We start from the raw sequence: 21,226 nt of genomic DNA, 5'->3' as shown, positions 1-21,226 counted from the left end.
AAAACATCATGCAATACAAGAATTAAGACATACATGTCATATATAAAGGAGTTCATTCAGAACAGTTTTCAATGTATCACATTTAAAAGACATTCATAAGACATGCAAAGAGTTATTTTTCCTGTGCAACTTAAGTCAACCATTCAACCCCAGAAAGAACTAGAGGGCTTTTCCAAACTGATTCATTGTAACCATTAAACTTTCCCCACCTATTTCTTCCGCTGCCAGAAAAAGTACTTTCCTAGGTCTGATCAGCATGTAAGAATACAGAAAGTGCTACTGTAGAGGATTTACGTAGCTCCTGGTCTGGCACAAATCCAAGCTACAGCAAACTGACAATCCACAATGTGTTTGTTCCCTGGTTTAAGTTACAACGTATGTTAAATAGTCTCGTCAATTCTTACAAAGCAAGTCATACAGTAATAGTCCAGTAAATATGATAGAACAAAATTGAATTATGAAAGCTTTCCCTGTAAATGAGAATTTATTTTACATCATAACCAGAAGTCAAGCAGCAGGCTAAGCATTACTAGCAGGTTGAGGGATGTGATCTCTTCCCTCTTATCCAGCATTTGTGAAGCCACATCTGAAGTCCTGTGTCCAGTGTTGGACTCCTCAGTACAAGAGAGACATGGACATACTGGAGAGAGTTCCTCTCATTCATACATCCCTACCCTGAACTATATACAAAAATTTGAACACCCTATTAAATCAGTTTTCTTAACCCCTTACTACGCAAGACATTTTCTAGAAGATAAACTAAATTCTCACTCAAAACAATGATGAACAAGTGGGAGATGTTCACAATGCACAGCTCTAGGTACTTAACAGCAATATTGAAATGTCACACTTGATCTCCGTAAGAGTTCTACAGAGAGCTTCAGGAGGCTATTTAGAGTACTTAAAACTAAGGACACATTGAATATTATTCTGATGACCCTGGTTTGGAGCTTTGGAAACACTGTTGTGTTTCTGTTAAACACATTACAGCAGATAGATGAAAAAATTTCATCTTTTCCAATCAATGAATTAATGCCAGAGAAACCACACCAAAGCAGCAGTCATCAACTGAGATTGCATAAGGAGTATGAGATAACCTTGGCTGAAATTTTCCCCAATTTTATGCCTTCTTCACTGATGACCTTGAACCATACACTAGGTTTTTTTGTGCATTAGAGTAATTTCACTGAGTTTTCAGTTTTAGGATGTTCTGGAAGCTATGGCCCTTAGCACTCCAGGGACATTAAGAAAGTCTCAAACGTCTGCAACATGATTGGATTTGATACTCACCTTCCTACACAGAAAGTAGAAATAAACACCACAGGGAAAGACATTTATTTCAGTAATAGTAGACCTGTATAAATACGATTGTTTGACACAAGTGTATGGAAACTGTCTGAAGAACCATTGGATCAATTTTCACAATGTTCCAAGTTACCCTAAACTTTGAACTATCCATTCCTATCTTTTACATGGATCAGCAAGTTTAATTTGGGTTATTCATCTGGAGAAAAAAAAAATCCTTTTTTAGAACTTTAAAGACAGGCTTCATTAGCAAGTTTTTTGTGATCTTGCAATACATTTGCATCCATAATTGAATTAAAAAAGGAAACATGCATTCTCCCAAGTAGAACAAAGGCCAGTAACAAAATCAGCTATTAAAAATTCAGTCTGGCTCTAGAAATACAGTACAAAACCACATGAATTTTTCCAGGCTATTTTGTACAGGCAGTCCCTGGAATTCCACTTTTTTATTGAGTGGTATTTTTCTTTTGGTTGCAGTTTGTGTGCAAAGAATTAAGAAGTTCTGGCTTGTGCAATTTAACACATACCACTGCCCCACAAAACTGGGCATGGGCTTTCCATGCAAATATAACTAAAGTAATTTCCAGAAATGCTTACCTAAGCCTCTACATGCAGAGCACTATGAATGGACATAATTATTAGGCTTGAAAAAGCTGAATTCCCACGTACATGAAACTCTCACACACACTATATTAAACAAAGAATAGCAAATAAAGCGACATGCTTAATGAGATCACAAATACAAGGCTAATACGAAACTGCAACAAGAAAAACCAAATCCTCCATGGAGACTGTTAAATTTATCATTACCTTGGCTTGTAGTCGGCCTCCTAGTGTTGACCTGGCATGATAGATCACAATGAGAACATCTCCCTGGACTGTTATACCTAGTGGAATTACAGCTTTCCCGTCTTCAGTTCTAAATTCCCTGAAGAAAACACATAACCACAGTTAATTTTTATCAAAAAAATAGTATACTACCTTATGTTTAATTTGGTTTCTCCAAGGCCTTCAATATCAACCCATAAAAATCTGCTTCAAGTTCCTATTACAGAGAAGAAATTTGCTCTAACTGATTAAAACTTAAAGGCTGCTCAAAAAAATAAGATTAACAGTTGCCTATAGCAGAGCAGATGTATTTAGACCCACAGTTCTCAAATCAACTATGGGAAAAGCCTGCCTTCAAAGATCTGCTGGGAAATGCAAGAGACAAAATATTATGAAGAAAGCTGTTCCAAAGAGAGGTGCAGATAGAAACTATAACTGCACTGCTGTGATATATCAGGACTCCCACTGAGCGAAAGTGGTAAAGAAAAATGGGAAAACTGTTATTGTAACACTGTTCCTGTTCCTGCTCTCTTGAAGTTCATTAAACTCCTTATGGGGCCTGAATTTATAGCAAAGCTAGAAGGACTCTGGTATTCTCATCTTTCCTCTGTCTGTAGCTATCTACACCTAGTACTGCTAGTACCATTCACAAATCCAGTGCTCTGTCACAACAGCAAACACCAGTGTTGTACAGGGGCTAATAAGCACTCTCCTTACAGCTACCATGCCTGATGAATGCTTACTGTTTCCATGACGGAGACATGATGTGCAGTTCAGTACATGTACATCAGGGATCAAGCTTCCTAGTTTATACCATGTGGAGTGAGAGGTCTTGCTCACCTCTGCCTCCCAGCATCCACTGTGGCACCCCACCATTATCCCCACTTTCTGCAGGAACAGATCCAAGTTGCCATTATAACCACATTGTCTCTTCTCCATGATATACCTTTCAAGATCAGCTAAAGGGGGACAGAGGAGCTGTTCCATACCTTAAAGAAGCTTTCTGCTCAACTGGCACATGCACAATCATTCTTTGTCTTTACAGTAAGAGCTTCGTATTTAAGTTAGTCTAGAAAAATATAACATGCTGTTTCAGAGCAAATCATAGCCTGTACTTACTTCATTTTGTCATACTCCTGGGAGGTAGTGGCTACTCTCTCATCTCCCACATAAACTTCACAAAACGGCCTGCAGCCATTACGCTGCTTACTGAAAAGAGGAACTGGAGTCATGATGATTGATCTGACAAGGATGGGCTTGCTGTGAGGAATAATGGGTTCTTCAGCCATCATGTCACACATGTATTCAATGTATCTGCCAAAATCAACAGGTAGTCAGAACCAAATTCTAAAAATAGGGGAACACATACACAAGTTACTTCTGTTCATTTCCAGCCACTGAGAGGTGACAAATGGTAACAATAAAATACTGGGAACACTTAATAGCACTTTCAGCAAAAGGATTTTCAAATCTGATATAATTTCACAAAAGGAAAACGAAATGGAAACAGAAATATTTATGATGCCTAGCTAGCCTCTCAGTTTAGGGACAGCAACACAGTCTCTGTGCAAAAGCCTGATGGCTGCATCACAACAGAAAAATATACTGCCCAGAAAATTGAATAAGGCACTGCATATTAACTCATTGGCATCTGTGTCCCACCTTCCAGACATTGCCTCTATAGCTTTACATATATTTACTTGTAAAACAAACTAGCCACTCTTTCCAAAGGCCTTAAAACAGGGAACTAGGAGAACTATTTATATCTTACACATAATGGATGACAGTTGCATAGCATTTCTGAAGTTAGTAACTCAAAGCTTCCTGAAGTCTTTAAATTCATCCTTGTTAATACGTTATCTTGTAGAGGACCCATTAAATATAATAAGTTAATCTGTAAAACAGCCTAATCTGTCATTTATACTTAACTAACCCTTACTTCTCACCTTTCTAAATTTAATCCTTTCTGTAGAAAACACCCTTACTACCAGTGTGACTTGCTATTGAGACTTTGTGATAAGATCTACCAGATTAAATCAAATAATCAGTTTTATACATTTGCAAAAGTATATGATAGTCACCTCAGCATGCACTCCTTTAAAAAGCAGAAGGCATTCTTACCTAAACAGAAAATACTGACAGAAATACTTACTGGTTTTTCAAAAGAACTTGCAGTACTTTGACATAGTAAAACTTATTGTAATAACCTAGTAAACATGGAAATCTTACACATGCGAAAGAAGATTCTATACTTCAATAGTGCCTTCAATAGCACTGCAACAGCCTTGTTTTTGTTCCTAACATTTCTTCACTACAGGTCATATTTGACTCAGTTCTGATAAGAACATCATTAGTAACTTAAGGGCTAAAAAAATTCAGAACTACTTTCTCTACTTATGATACATCTGTTTTTCCAAGTATTTTGCTGTTCAAACACAGACGCTACTAAAATAGCTTTTCTTACCAAAAAGCATCCTGTAAAAATATTATGGTAACATATTCACAGTTGTATAACTACTTGCTTCAACAGTACCATACAATCTGATACTGTACCTTTTGTGAGAAGGCCAAATGCCAGGAGGACAGCGTTTCATACTGAACATATAAACTGCAGCTTCAGCAGTACTGAAGAGGCGACAGAAACACAGAAAAGAACAAACTACAACAGCAGAGGCTGCTCTTCCGTCCTACAAAAAAAAATAAAATTGTAACTTTGTTATTGAATCTCAAGAAAAAAAGCATTACAGAAGTTACTGAAGAACATGGTATCTCCTTATTTAATGTAATGAAGTAAAGGTCTAGTGCTAACATTAGATTTCAAGGTTGTATCTGAATATGATATGTTTTCATTTGATTTCCACACAATCCAAAAGATACTACATACTACCTGCTTGCTCAAATGTAAATTCCTTTAGCTCAATGCAGTTTGAAATTCTAAGTAGATGTTCATTACTTTAAAATGAGTATTAGTGAAAGTATTTTTTCCTGGCTGCTATCTGAAACCACAGTTCAGTGCTATTTTTGGCTGATAACCACAGATTTCTGCTATGAGAGAAGTCCTCAGAAGAACTAAGAAGAACTCAGAAGAACTAAGCCACACTAAACTCTTTAGTCTTCTCACTAAAACTGCCTGAGATTAATAGCTTGCCACAAAATTAAGAGAATTAAATTAAAACACTGAACCTCTTATGGACTATAGCTACAGACATCCCAGACTCATCCTATGTTATAGAAGACTGCAGATTCAGAAGGGGAAATGACTGATAGAACAGGACCTCTCAAGCTTTTCCTAGCAACATGTAAAAGATTTTTTGTAGTCATTTGGCATACAAGTATGGAAGAAAGAAATGTTTTTCCTCAACTTCTTTTAACAGGCATTTCCTTCAAAGTTAGGCTTCTATTCTCATCATTACTTAGATCAATAAAAAGAAGGTCTGACAGGATCACAAGAGCCAGGTTTTTAAAGAGCAGTTTAACAAATCAATATTATTGCTGCTCGTGTAACTAGCAAGCCCAATGATTTCCAGAAGTCACTAAACCAGTCTACAATTCGATGGGCTGGACACTGCCTTTCAGTCAAATTTCATACAGACGGAACAAAAAATGGGCCCTACCCTTAGATGCCTACACATAGGACAAAACATTAATTAATGCAAGGAAAGAATGAAATTACACTGATCAGCATGACAGGCAGCGTCCTATGTACACTTGCATTACAAAGCCACTTCCAAATTAAAGCAGCACACCAAAGGGAAAAAAAGATCATTGCACAAAGAGGTCAGCAAGCAAGTCACAGCAAACCCTGTGCAACTGTGGCATAAAGGACAACTTTAAAGGACTTTTAAAGACCACTTTATAACCAGAAGTACAGCAAAGAATATCTTATTCATAGTAAACAAATCTGATGATAGAACCTTGCACTTCAGAAAGAAGCTTGATAAATCACAGGAGTAAAAAAAAAAAAAAAAGCACTCCCATATGGAGAACAGACAGTAAGAATGTCAGTTTCTCCTTGTATGCTTTTATAAAGATAATCAATTTTTTGTTACAAAAAGAAACCATTCTTAGGCATAAGTAATCATTAAGGCAGCCATAAAAAACTATTAGAAAAACCTAGATTTTGAGCCTAAGTTTTGTTCCAAAGCCTCAAAAAGCTAGAGAAGTTGTGTCTAAACCATTTTGAAAATAAAATAACCTTCATAAAATAAACATAACTTTTTCTTAATTTGTTTCATTTAAACAAGGTCAAATATAGCAAAGGGAAGACAAACACATGTAAAGAGTTGCAGCATGCCCAGTTGCAAGTCTCTTTGCCATTAAATTCCACCAGGATGACCTTGTACTTAGATCTTCTTAAAGCTGTGCAATTTTTGAAGAATGACCATCACTGCATGACTAAATAATTACACACAGCAAAGCATGACTGCAGATGTTTGGAGTTACTGCAGCCGCTGGCATACATGCTACAGCCTTGTGATATCAACAAAACAGGATGCCAGTTAACAACAGAACCCAGTCCTTGCCAGTCCAGAAAGACTTAACTGTAACCGAAGCAGGGAGCTTAAACCTTGTTTTCAACTGCTGTTTCTCAACTGGATCACTCAAATTACAATGTAAAAAAATTGAGAATTACTGCATTATTGCAAACCTCTTCAGTAAAGGTCAAAAGACATGGAAGCCTTATCTGATTCTGAATCCCAGCCACCTAGAGGCAGTTTCACCATTACAAGAAGCAACTTCCATGTTTTGTTATCCAAGAAATTGTATCAAACTTGAACATTCTATCTCTACCAGACAAATCATTCTTTTCAACCTAGATTTCCTACCTTTCAAATCTAAAAAATTTCCAGCTAGATGAATCCAAGACACATATTGCATCTATCATTCATTTCTAGTAGTTCTGGTATATACTCTTCACATCACATCTGGCATGCAGCCATATATATATATATATATATACCAGCTTCCCTGTGGAAAAGGTACCTTAAGGGATACAGTTAAGTGAAAGCTGCTACAAAAACTGGTGCTAATTCATGACACTGCTTCTTACCTACTTGACCAGCAATTATGTGATAATGAGATACTATTACTTTAATATAGAACTAGATTCCTAACCTCAAAGGCAGACCTGAAAATCCCACTGGTTTTCAGGAGCTGGGATTAACTGATTTTTTCCTTCCAAAACTGTTCAAGGAAGTACACTTTGCCAGATTAGCAAATCCTTTTTTAGATACTGACAGTGATACTTCACAGAGACTACTATACCATATCAAAGGAGTGATCCTGAGTGCTTTCCAGCAGCATCATAAGCATTGCGACAATTGTCATGTTTCTCTTTTTACTGTGCAGGCAAATAAGAATGTCAAAATTTTACTCAAGATTTTCTTATGTAAATGTAACAGTAACCTCATGTTTTCAAATCTTGAACATAGTAACTATTATTTAAACTCATTTTTCCCCCTCTGTTTGAGATAAGGTGGCTCTTTATCAATAGTTTTATTGGCTTTTTGTTATATAAAGGTTAATGATACACAGAGAACAGTGCAAATTACATAGCAATCCACTGTCACCAAAGGCAAGTTCCACCCAAAGCCTCAGTCAGTTTCTTCAGTTCTGCAGATACAGGTTAAATTCTAAACAGACAGTACTCAGAAATGAAGTGTACATCTAGTTGTCACTCAGAAAACATGAACAAAAAACATTGCAAACACTGAAACAGCAGAGCAGATTGTTTCTCTCAAAGGCTACTTTGCCTTAATCCCTTCTAAATATTGCCTTGCTACATGTAAATAAACAAGGGCTACATTACCCTACTAATTTGCCTAAGGAGTAAAATATATGCAAATAACTTTCCTAAAAACATAACAGGATGGAATTGCCCCCAGGTCTCACAGTAAAGAACGACAGTAATATTCAGAGTGGATACTAGCATCCTTATTCACAATTTAAAGCCAGACTGAGCAAAGCACTTCAGACTTAAAACAATTTCTTACAAGGCAGTGCACAATGCAAACATTTTTCTGGTCTTGTTTCAGCCATATATGCATGTTCTTGCATATGCTATAAAGATTCTGAAGATTTGGTGCTCGTCTTGGTGGCCAGCCACATTCAGAAACCTGCAATGAAAGAGACAGCAGAGGTGAGAAATGAGATTACATAGTCACATACATTTCCATAGCATAAGTGTATATAAAAGGCAATTTTACACTTTAATGCCACTTTTAGGTAGAAATTAAGCAAGATGCTCAGGAAAAGTAGCCTTACACATTGTAAGCACCATTTTATAGCATTAAGTGCAAAAAAACCTCCAGTCTTGTCTCTGGTGTATCAACAACTCAGACTATTATCTGAAATTCTCTTAGAGAAAGGAATAAAGTAAAAAAAGCTTTCAACTTGATTTGTCCACATCTTAAGCAAAACCAAAACCAAAACAAAAAAAAAAAACCACAAACAAAGAAAAACAAAGACTTTGTTTGCTTTTAAATGCGTCTTTTATTCAAAGAGCCTCAACAGCTAAGTAATATTCCTTCTGCAATTAGTGCTATAGAACACTACCAAATAATCAGCTTCACCACTGGGAGTCTATATTCTTAAAAGCAGCTGTCTAGTAAAAAGGTAGTATATGAAACCTGATCCTTGAGCACTTGCAATACTTAAAAGCAGATCTTCTGTCAGGACCAGGAAAACAACCTAAAAAGCAAACTTTTCTTATCTCTTTTCAGCCAGGACCACAATCACTGAATGTGGAAGACAAAGTTTTGCTATCACCAACATGTTTTCCCACCCACTTAAGAGAGTTCAGCAGTTACTCCAAGATGAATTACCTGAACTAGCTATTATAAATTCTCAACAAGATCATTTTTGTGCCAAGCACAAGAAAGGAGGCTGAAAGAAACAGTCTGACATTAAAAGTCTCCTGCAGTTTTTCACTGTATTCTAGAAGTGCAATTAAAAAGGAAGGCAGTTTCAGAAATTGTCACTTTGTGAGAGATATAAATTGGACATACTTTTGTTAGTGAAGCTTTGCAAAGTCACCAGTGAACTAAGGCAAGCAGTCCTTTATATTCCTGATCACCACAGAATTCAATGTGGGCTTTGGTGTGCCTCAAATATTACAACAGCAGTGAAAGAATCATAGAATCATTTCAGTTGGAAGAGATCCTCAGGATCACCAAGTCCAACCATAACCTAAACTAACTCTAGCACTAAACCATGCCCCTAAGAATATCATCTAAACACCTTTTAAACATCTCTAGGGATGGTGACTCCACCACTTTTCCTGGGCATATTGCAATATTACAGCTACAAACCAGAAAACAGTATAGAAAAGCAAGTGTGTCCAAAGAAGCAAAAAGAACTAACCTTTCTGATTTACTCTTTACTTTCTGCTCAAACACTAGTTTTGTTACAAGATGTACAACCTACAACATTACCTTATGTTTGGCTATGTTTCAAGCTCAAAATGTTCCGATCATTAGACAAATGATGGAGAGTACACAACCTCTCTGAGCAACCTATTCCAAGTAGGACTCAAAACTAACAAAGATGACTTCAAAACTACCATCTACCTTAACCAAGGTTAAATAAATTTGTAAAATTTGCATACAGAAAGCATACAGCAAGAATATATAATTTCATAAATACCTACCAAGCAAAGTGTCAGAATTAAGAATTACAGAAGCTGTTCTCCTTTGATCGAGTTTAAGGCTTGCCATAATAATCTTCTGCAAGCACTAAAGAAAAACTAAGCTTCCTCAGCTTCCCATGAAGGTGCTCTCAGCTAGCACTGAATAATGAATTCAGTCAGTATTGCCCATTGTGCATCTGGATTTCAGAGATGGACAGGGAAAATTTCCCCAATATATTTAAAGAGTTTGTTTTCCAAGTAAAATAGCTGCCTTTTTTGTTTTTAAACAGAAGACAAAGTTTTGTAGAAACTTCCTACTCTCAGCCTATGAAGTGGGCAGGAACCTACAATATTTTTAAAGTTATGATCTACAATTACTTCCCAGCAACACAAAGATCATAATACTATATGAAAGTAAAAAAGATAAATGTAGACCAGGAGAGTTCCAGATCACTGCCAGATATAGCTGTGCTCATATTACTGTTCACAGTACCAATACATCAGGAGTATCAGTGTATAGGCACCTCAGACTTACATAACCAAAAATCCATCCACAGTGTAAACAACTTCCCAGTCAAAGAATTTATCATTCCACAAAAAGAGATTGATAGCTCTGTAGGAAGAGGAATAAATCACTTCACTATCGCTGCTTCAGACTTTCCTGCAATCTAGTGCTAAGAAGCATTGCTGTAGAATTTGCTTTGAGGCACCTGCTCCAAATAATCATGCAGGAGGTTTCCTGCACAATTAAACTTTGCCTTCCATACTGAACAGCCTCTACCTAAACCTCATGTTGAACCTAATGCAGATAAAAAAGTTGATTGCCTACACCCAAAAAAGGCAACAAGCATTTGGGTATTTTTCCATGTGTGAAAAGACTTTGTCTTGTCTACAAGTTTACAAGGAAAAAAATGAAGGAAGCAAGCACCAGACAGAATACATTAAACATACCTCAACCTGATAGTTTAAGGGAACTTGAATAACTGAAGTAATGCAAAAGATGGCTCTGCAGGATAAGGCCCAAAAGGTCTCTGGGCAGTCAGTACTGTGCGGAAGAGGCACGATTACTAGAGACTGTTTATCTGAGGTCTAATTTGGCCAGTACTAGACAACTCACAACACAGTAACAGTCTCTGCTGTTGAGCTACTTACAGAACAGTTGAGGTGTATTTAGAAGCAGATATTAAAGTTAAATATCTCAGCCCCTAACAAGCTGTCCTCATCACCTTGCTACTGAATTAGGCAATTGTCTTCATTTTAGTATCAGAGAACTAGCCAGAATGGCTAACAGATACTCAGGTAAGCTATAGCAATATTTCAAGCAATACCAACAAGTAGTCAGCTAGTGCTGAGCCACATATGGGAGTCAAATGGTATGTAGTGGGTTAAGGAGAAAATCCAGTAAAAAAGTTGTGTAAATCAGTCAAAGGAATACTACCTTTGATAAAAGAAAATCTCTGAATGTAGGAGAGGTTGAAATTTTAGTAAGATTTTTCATTATGTTAAGTATTCACCATTTAAATCTGAAATATGTAAGGTACTTGTATATGTTTAAGATACAACTAGCCTAGGAAACAAAGACTTTAGTCAGTAGAGTTAAAGATGACTCTTTAGTCACTTAAGCTTGGATTGAAAGCAAAGACAAGCAGATTATAGCTTAATCATTGACATTATGTATAAACCTATACTTTTGACATCTTTTTGATTATGCAGCATACTTAAACATATTTCACAGTAAAAAGCTGAAGGTATAATCAAGATATTGTTGAAGGACCTTGTATAGAAAAACACAAAAGCTATACACACCCTATTATGGAATCTTGAAGGTCTGTATGTTCTTGGAGAGAGATTGTACACAGCATAGTGGCCAGGATGTTTAGAGTCCAGACATAACCGCACATCTTCTATGTTATTTTTGATGGCAGACTCTACACCTTCAGCTGGAAAGGACATCACTGAAGACAGAACAAGAAACACCAGGTGAAATATTCACTTTTTCCACATATTAAGAACAATCAGAAATTATTCTTAAGACAGATATAGTTATCCTACCAGCAATTCTGGAAGTGATGTATGATATATCCAAGTCTCCTTTTGCATAACTGAAACAGAACACATTGAAGTTAATACTGGGAAATAGAACCATTCAAGCCAGAAGTCTGAAACCCAGGTGTCTCAGACTATACACACCACCATGAATTATGTTTCATTTCTTCAATGTGAGGCCTGTTACCTCACACTTTGTTTTCAGAGTAGAATTTTCAGAATAAACATTGTATTTGAACAGTTACTCATTTACATTAGTCACAACAAAAACATCTCTGGAGATTTTGTACAGATGCCTTCAATGTTTAACTCATTCCTCTAGCCCCTTCTCTTACTGATAAATGTTCATCGTAGGTATCAGTTTGTAAGCCTAATAAGGATGTCCTCCATTAAAGATGTCGGAATAATGCATCATGCTGCTTAAAACAAGGACAAATTGTTGAAACATTACCTTTGAAGTAGTATAACTCTGGAACATTACTATCTGACCCAGATGACTGTGCTGCCCTATTTCTGGATTCCAAATGAACAGAGGGTACCTCTCTTCCTCATTTAAATTATTCCTCAAAAAATTCACTTCCAAAACACCCATAGTGAGCAAGGCATCAATCATTACTCATCTCTTTCTTATATAGTTGTACACAGTTCTAAAGAGCAGTCTTTTTTAAAAAAAATAATCTCCCAGGGATTTTTTAAAATTATTTTTAAATTCTTTTTAATTTAGGTCCATTCCCTTCATCTCTATCTAATCACTCTCATCATACCAATAAATTTACTGTTTTAAGACCACTGGGTTTTTTTGTTTGTTTCTAGAGTATCTGCTACGTAGCAGCATGAAAAAGCTTGGGAAAAACAGAAGAAGCAACAGTGCAGGTCAGCAACCTTGAATATATTATCATGTAGGTCTGAACTCCTGATTGGCAAAATAAGAACAAACCTCATCTACAGAATTTGGTTTAGATATCTCTAACTTAAGTAAGTCAATCACATGTTATCTCTAGAATATCAAAGTATCATCACAACACTATGCTGCATGTTTACAGAATGCAGGGGCACTATTAAAGCAATACTCTTCTATCACTATGAAGTTTCAAGACACTGGTGGAAAGAGCAGACCTAGGATACTGCACTCAAATATTGAAATGTCAGAAGAGAACATTATGCTTTGCTTCCTTACTGCTTGCTAGTAAACGTGAAGGGGGCTGGAGGGATTAAATAAAAGATTACTGAATTTACTAGGTTTGGGAGGAAGGTTTTAGATAAGGGAAGAAAAACAGTTCTGAAAGTAAGGACATTAAACAGTTTTTATGTGGAATGACATAATCAGTGTCCCAACAATGATAATGATCAAAGGTCTCAAGAGAAATTGAAATCACCACAAGGAAGTTCAAGAGTCTCACTACACAAAGCACTAAAAAAACTCAGCCTCAAAATCGTGCATAAGGAAGTCAACAAAATGGGCAAGTAAACACCATTTCAAAATTATTCACACTTTTGGAAGGACATAACTACATCATGTAGCTCAAGTGGTAACACTGTTGGAGCCAAACCAGTTTAGGCAGAAACATTCAGATCTAATCACAATTTCTTACTAAGATCAGTGATGAGCATAGTCTATATGATTGTGTTAAATGTTATTTGTTGCTTAAACTCACCAGCTTCAAGCAAGAAAACACATAGAACATTCTAATGATACCAACTTTTTTTGATATCAAGATAAAGAACCACCTAATATGATATCCTGAGAACAAGGAACCATTATCTCATCAATACTGTAACACTGAGGATAAGCAGAAACTTGAAACAGAAGCACAGAACTGTTAAGAGCAAAGAAAAGACCCTCCCCACACCCATTTCTGCGAGAGCTCTTTATGTTGACTTCTTACTAGCAACACCACCCAATTTAGCTTTGCTATTTACATTTGTCTAAATTAAAATGCAACATTATTAGGAGCATGGATCTCATCACACATTGCTGAAAAAGTGCGACTTAGTATGTTAACAGAGCACAGCCGATTTGATTTTGCTGTTTCACAGGAATAATCTTGTATGCCTGTTACAACTAAAAAAAGCTTCAAAATGTTTGTGCTGTCTTAAAATGTAGCTGCAAAACTGCAAAATCAATACAAGTCTCCTTAAAAGGTATGACCTTGTACTTGAATTACTATTTCTTGAACTTTATTCTGAATTATTTTGAGCTATTTCAGTAGTAAGACTTGAACACAAGCTACTCTTCTGTAAATGAGACTGGTAACTGAGATTGCTTTAAATAGCAGGAAGGTGAAAAAAATGCTTATTCTTGACACTGGTAAGCATTCCTACACATTTCAAGATATAACCCTGTAATTAAATATCAAGAATAAAGTCTTTCCTTTCATGTTGTTAACAGCAGAAATTTGACTTACACATTAATGTTGCTAGAAGGTGATAAGAGTAGAACATGTAAATGAGAGACTGTAAGGCGGGTTTCTGGCTTGTGATCCATACAGAAAACTCAGGGTGCTTTTTAAGGCTCTAATTAAGCTAAACAGGAAAGTATGTTATGACACCTACAATCAGCCACTTTTCTGATGATACCAGACTACTTCAAGGCCTTTTAGTGAGAACTCCAATGGGATATGTAGCAAATAAGATATGAATTCTCATTTTGCAGAATAAACACCTAAGCAAAAGTAGAAGTTTTAATTAGATGTTAAAAACCTTTTAATATGTAAATGGTTGGCATCATCTATGTTGCCAGAAAAGAGCTGTACTTAAAGACCATAACTAATATTAAATAAAAGATCATTCCAACAAATTAAGTTAAAAATAATTACATTCACAAAATCAACTACTTGGCATACAGCACTAAATTCTACAACAGTCCATAGTTACCTTTTGTTACTAGCCCCTGAAGATGTGAAAGAATAAAGAATGACAGAATCACCAGCACAGTTACAATGTGAGCACATAAACCATTATCTTCAGTTAAGTAATGCTCTAAGACTAATCTGTTTTCCTCCAGACATCTCTACACTCACAAGTATAGAAAAATATCTATTCATTAGCCAAACACCACCATTTTTGCAGTTTAATTTTTAAAAGCCAGAAGAAAATGCAGGACTGAAACTTGCAATCTGTTCCCACTTAGTTGAATGATTCAGTTTTGTGAAACAGAACCATCTAGTACAACACAAAAATCCACAAAATAAAACACTAATTCAGCATCAAACCAGGAATGAAGTTACCTTAGAAGCAAAGAAAGCTAGCAATAAAATGCAGCTAATTGTTTCCTAGATTACTAGATCATAATCTCTTGAAGAGACTGTTCTAACAACGCAAAACAAGACTTGCTGATGTTGAGTGTCTTTTCCAAGCAAAGTAATTTTATGATCCTAAAGTTCTGCATGCTGCTTTCAAGACCAGTGAAGACTGGATACTTACAACATTACTACATGTTTTTTGGCAAGGTATCTGTAACCTGCATGGATGCCAGAACTCAATAAGCATAAAAGCTGCTCAAGGGCACAGTGACATCACAAGCAAGAGAGAGATGAGCCAAATGGAGGTACGCTGAGGCTGCATGGCTGCAGATTGAGTTACCATACACACACAGGCACATCTGCTGGAACAAAGTTCCCTTCTATGCAGACACTGCTCTGCCGTATCTGTGTATACACCCTACTACTTTCTCTTAGGCCAGTTTGAGAGAGAGCTAAACCTCTGTTGTTCTGTGTTCTCCCTCATGTAGCTACAAACTACTTCTGTCTGACCTGAATCTGCAACAGAGATTGTGACACCTGCAAGTGAGGTGTCCTGGGGGACAATCAAGATGTCCCTCATTCACTGTCCTGTTCCAAGTAGCCTGTGACATGTGTTTTAGTTTTCAGAAATCATCACTTATTAGGATAAACAAGAGACCAACATTTAAGTTAAGATAAAGACAGCCATGGGAGAGAAGAAAAAACCTACAAAACAGTAACTCTACTACTGTAGTTTGGATTCAGTGAGAAAGAAGTCTGTCTGAAGATAAAGGCAATTACTCCAGAATTCAGAAAAGCAAAGATAAGTAGGAAGGAGAGAGCCTACCTAATGAGATGACAGACTCCAATATGAGGAGTGTATAAGTCTGCTGAGGAAAACACATGACAAGAGGCATTTTGGTTTGTCCAGAATGTTTCATGTTGGTTGAAGAGTTCTGGAAAGGCAGTCAAGGATGCAACAGTAGAAGAGGTATTCTCACATCCCTGACGGCATCAGCTGTAGTCACAACACAAATTTGTAAAGGCAAAAGAACAACCATGACAGAAACAGGTACATCCCATAGCACATGTAAACAAAGAAGTAGCACTGCAGCTTGGTTAAAGCACAAATAGTTTCAGAATGCACAAGCCCAGTGGTGGGAGTCTCAGCAGCGCAGAGAACGTTAAATGCTAAAGAACCTGAGACTACCTTAGGTCCCACACAACATTAAGTATTGATCACATTAACTAATGTTTTGCCATTTCAGTGAGCTGTTACATACATTTAAAATTTGAAATACACATGATAGACTTGTCAAGCAATGAAAATTACAGAACAAAGGGCAAGTAAAGAATATTGACAAATTGCAAGAGGAAAGAGTTTCTCTTTCCGTATTGATTAAGTATTATCTGGAAAATAAGTAGTGAAGAAACTAGTTCTCACTAGCATATTTATAGACAGGGTGCATTATCTCCTTTTCTCTCACTCTACAAACCAATGAACAAATTCACTTAGGTAACATAGGAAAACAAAATGGCAGTTGTATGAAGACAGAGTCCTCCACAAAAACAATATTTATGTTAGTGCAGAGCTTAAACAAGTATCAACAGTCTCACACACTTTGTCAACAAGAGGTGATGTACACAAGTTACCTAAATATAAACCCTTATTCAATCAGCTCAGTCCAAAACATCTGTGAGGGACTTATCTCATGATGAACCTTGGGATTTAACATACACTGCCTGACAATTCTCTGTCAATCCATCACAGCACATGGAAGTGCTGTATCCCCCATTAGCTGGAAAAGGTCTGTGGCTCATTTATCTAACTTGGATATTACAATATTCCCACCCATTAAGAGCTGCAAACCAAAACCATGTAAAACAACTACATTCACCAGCTACTCAGTTCTAGTAAACATCCATATATGACTTTCTATAATTAATACAAATAAGATGTAAAATTGAAGAGTTTTACTTGACTAATATTTAGTAAGTTCCACAAGACAAGCCCTAAATATCTCCAACAGCACCTGCATTCCTGACAGAGGCTGAAACACTACCACAGACAGTCATGCCAGGTAAGGTTTGAAGCAGTTTAAGAGGATTCCAACAGTTCCTTATGTCCCATGTAAATTTAAGGCATAAATAAACCTGCCATAGGGCTCTATGCAGGACTCAAGAGCCTCAAGTTCTATCTCAATCATATTTCCCATTGTTTGTTTTTTTTTTTTTTTAAGAAAAGAAATTCTAACTAAAGTGTCAAGCCTTTAGTTCAGCCTCAGAACACTAACTACCAATTCAGCAGTAGCACAGAAACTCTTAAGAACAAACAGATACAAGATTAATTTTGGGCAGTCACTATAATCTAAACAAACAACTGTGCAGAAGAGCATGTAAACTGAACAGCATCTTTTTCAGACAGCAAATACTCACTGTCCTATACTTCAGAAACTGCCAGATGAGCTCTGCAACTGGATGTACAGTTATTCTTTTATTCCTTGCTTGCACATTACACTTATTATGGAACCAAAGAAATCAAACAAAGCAAAAAGCCACATACACCTTATAGGCAAGAGAAATAAAAATAAGATGCAGGCACAGCATAAGTCATTCCATATTAAAAAAAAAAATATTGATTTTACAAAGTCCTAATCCACCACTAGGAGAAGGGAAAACGGCACAAAATTAATTTTTTAAAAAGTAATTAAAGTTCCTTTAAGAAAGTGGTCTTTAAGGAAGAGACCACTTGGAAGAGCAGGAAGAGGAAACCTCTTCAAGCCTAACTGACTGATGGGGGCACAACGATCCAGAAAGTTACGTGAAGACAAGAGTACAAGAAAATGAAGTGCAGGAATACTTCAGAAGCATGTAGTATACAACCAAAATACAGTAACAGAGTAAGATCTAATAGCGGAAAACGGACATGTGAAAGTAGGGCTTGTAACTTTGTCAAAGGTAGAGGAGAATTTAAATGTTATCTGTCACAGAGGAAGAACAGTAATTTCTCTACTGCAAGACCTAAATCTAAGCAAAACTGGCAGAATTTAAGACAAGGAAATAACGTTCAAGTTTATAAATAGTAGAGCTGTCAAAGGTAAAGAATCCGCAGAATATTTCCATGCTTTACTATACAGAAAATTTCGTTTAACAAGATACCACAAAAAGAACAGGAATAGGACTGAAGAGGAAAAGAAGATCAGTTCCACAGAAAGCAGCAGGTAAAAGGAGATGAAGAACAGAAGCCTGCAAGGCAGCACATGCAAAATAAAATGGAAAGCAGTTGCCTAAAGGTTGTAGCTCTTCATGTTACTTTGTACATGAAATTTACAGTTCTGCTAAGCTGCTAACAAGTCACTGCCTTTCATTATGCAATAGCTCGTTCCCCTTGTACACGTCCTCCTTTTGTCTTGAGTCAGTGTGGCTTCCCCAGGGTGAAAAGTTTGATGCCACTAAGTCAATTGCTTCTGTAGAAAGCTTAAAAACAAACCAAAGCTGCATAGCTTTTACAACCTTTAAAAAATACAGTACCTGGCCTTTCTAAGCCACACATAGGAAGTTGAAACAGACTAAGAGCAAACAGCTAAAAATGCACTTGAAGTGGCTACAGAGATGCAAGATCAACAGATCTAACTTACCTGATCATTACAAATGTGTCAGAGTAGCACTACACGCAAGTTACACTCTGTGACAGAAAAACATGTTGCAAGCAATAGACTTCAGAAGCCAGAGCATAGTGTGAAAATTAAAGGGCCACAAACCCTACAGTGAGGGACAAGGTTCAGTCTTCCATACGAGGCTCAAGTTCAGCCATAGTATTCAGTAGTGACTTACTTGCTCTCCCTAGAATTAACAAAACGCTTTTACACTGCATAAAAAGTTATTACTATCTTAAAATGTACAAATCGTACAAATAGATTAATATCAATCATATAGAAGTGCTAGAAACATTTGGAATGAGACTGAAAAATCCGATTAGAAAAAAAATAATCACCCACTAGGTATCTGAGGACACATACATTGAAACAGGAGAGTATTCTTCTATATAACACAGGGCAAAGGAGACAAACAGTGCAGATCCCCTTACTTTGCCTTGAGAGCATAGATTCCACCTGAAAACTGAACTGGACAGAAGAGCTCATATGCTATTTCCCTGCAGTTTTTCTTCTCACCTCCATTACATTTATTTATACCTTTCACCACTCCATCTTTTTTCCTTCTTATTCATGGAGATCCTATCCACTAATTCAAATAATTCATTCTGAACCATGACAGTCCTATTCCATACCTCTCCACCTTGCTCATTTCTCCCAGGCTTTCAGTATCTAAATACAGCAGGCAAAGTAGTACTTGTGGACAGGCTTTTGCCCCCAACATCCTCATTTCTATTATATAATTGCTAATGTAACTTTTGTGTTAATATAATTCATAAAAATCTCAGGGCTAGCTACCAGCTGTTAGGGCTTATGCTTGGAAAAGTATGCTGAATTTGATAATTTCTGGAATAAGCTCCTGACCCTTCATTTAGAACTCTTACCAGCACATTTTTTTTTATTTTTTACTCACTTGGCCACAGACTGGATAACTTTAGAAGATGTATCCTTAATATTAGTGAAAAATCGCTCTGTTCCACCCCTCAGAATACCAAAGAACCCTCCATAAGTCTGGTCACATTCCGCAACGGTCAGGCCTAGAGTAGTTGAATAAAAATAATTTTACTTTAAGTCATATCGTGGAATGGGCTCCATACTAAAGTAAATTGCCTACAAAGCTGGAAGTGAATGCACATACAGGCTATGCCTTGCTGTAAGGTTCATACTTCTAAAGTCCTCCTTAATAAGGACCTCTTCAAAAAACAGTACTTTCTGCAGTCAGGAGGTAGTAGTGAATTGCTTAACACACTGTTTAATTGACTGTTTGCATTTAAAAGAAAACAAGGTAAAAAATTTCTCAACGTAAAGCATTTATTTCATATTGTCAGTACAGCAAAATACTGTCTTCTTTAGTATCCTTAAAGTGCAGTTTACTGTTAGCAAATCTAATGAAGCACCCCCCAGAGATACATTTTAATGCAGGGTTTCAGAAGCAGCTGGCATAATCAATTTACTTTTCAAGCACAACATCCCTATTAATATGACTGTATACAAGAAACAGTATTCATTCTTGCACAAAACACATGGCCAGACAGTGTTTTGATTATAATCCTATTAGGAAGCTGGATTCTTCCACAGAAATTGATATACAGATAACATTACTCCAATTAATATTTCCCAATTTAAAAAGTTTCCCCAGACCATTAATATCCTTTGTCTCATTGGCAATACAGCATAAGTAATATCAACCAAAAATATCAAGCTGAAAGGAAAATGGAATACAGTATGAAATATTCCTTTGATATCTTCTAAATTATTGGAAACGTTCCATGTTCAAATATGTTATTATAAGATAGGTGCAGAAAATGCCTTTTAATAAGAAATTAAGATGCAAATAAGCCTATGAAGCTTCTCATTTTCTTAAGGTTCAAGTATTTTCAACTGAATGAACTCTAGAATATCTATTTTTACAGAAAGGCTAGGTCAGCTTTCAATTGTGTCATTTTGGAGACAAGTTTTGGTTGACTCAGTTTAGTACTGCTAGTCCAGCTACTGTTTTTCCTCAGATGGAACCACAACTCCTTCTCCTCACCACTGATGTTCTGTGGTACAACTACCTCCTGAAGTCTTCCCTGAACAATCCTCCCATAAGTAGCTGGGATCAAGAGAGTACAAGCTATGGCCATTTCTTAAAGTAACAACTCGATAGCCAATAAACTGAGTTTAGGCTGCTGGTTTTTCCCTTTGAGGCTGTTGGACATGAGTGTTTTGGAAGTGACAAAACTAAATAGCTTTAGACTACAATCAGTCTGTCAGACACACTTCAGATTATCATGGGGGTTCAGAAGTCTTTACAGGGGGATAGAAGAAAGGGGAGAGGTAGACCCCAGATGCTTAGGGAAGTATTTCTTCTCACACAGACTTTTTGTAGGCTAAAATATCAGCTCAGTGTCTCCTCAGCATTAACAAACTACTGTGGTCCACAGTTAAAATCCCTGCAATTGCTTCTGCATTTCTTTATTGGACTACCTCAACCATTAGACACCAACAAGCCCTTTTTAGCATAAAGTTATACAAAAAGCCACACAATAGCTGCTATCTTTAAG

At 36.6% G+C, this 21,226-nt stretch overlaps 1 protein-coding gene across 1 annotated transcript in view; it reads right to left on the bottom strand.

The window, feature by feature from the left end:
• Positions 1-21,226, bottom strand: part of GAK (cyclin G associated kinase) — a 75,246-nt gene that overhangs the window by 27,214 nt on the left and 26,806 nt on the right. The window contains exons 11-17 of the mRNA XM_080361953.1: positions 19,594-19,717; positions 11,813-11,862; positions 11,567-11,715; positions 8,127-8,249; positions 4,687-4,820; positions 3,253-3,447; positions 2,116-2,233 (exon numbers count right to left, since the gene is read on the bottom strand). Coding sequence (XP_080218079.1) covers positions 2,116-2,233; positions 3,253-3,447; positions 4,687-4,820; positions 8,127-8,249; positions 11,567-11,715; positions 11,813-11,862; positions 19,594-19,717 — 893 coding nt within the window. The remainder of the gene's footprint in view (positions 1-2,115; positions 2,234-3,252; positions 3,448-4,686; positions 4,821-8,126; positions 8,250-11,566; positions 11,716-11,812; positions 11,863-19,593; positions 19,718-21,226) is intronic.

The sequence above is a fragment of the Nesoenas mayeri genome (assembly GCF_963082525.1).
Source record: "Nesoenas mayeri genome assembly, chromosome: Z".
In the NCBI taxonomy this organism is placed as follows: domain Eukaryota; kingdom Metazoa; phylum Chordata; class Aves; order Columbiformes; family Columbidae; genus Nesoenas; species Nesoenas mayeri.
This window is presented reverse-complemented; position numbering and strand designations above follow the sequence as displayed.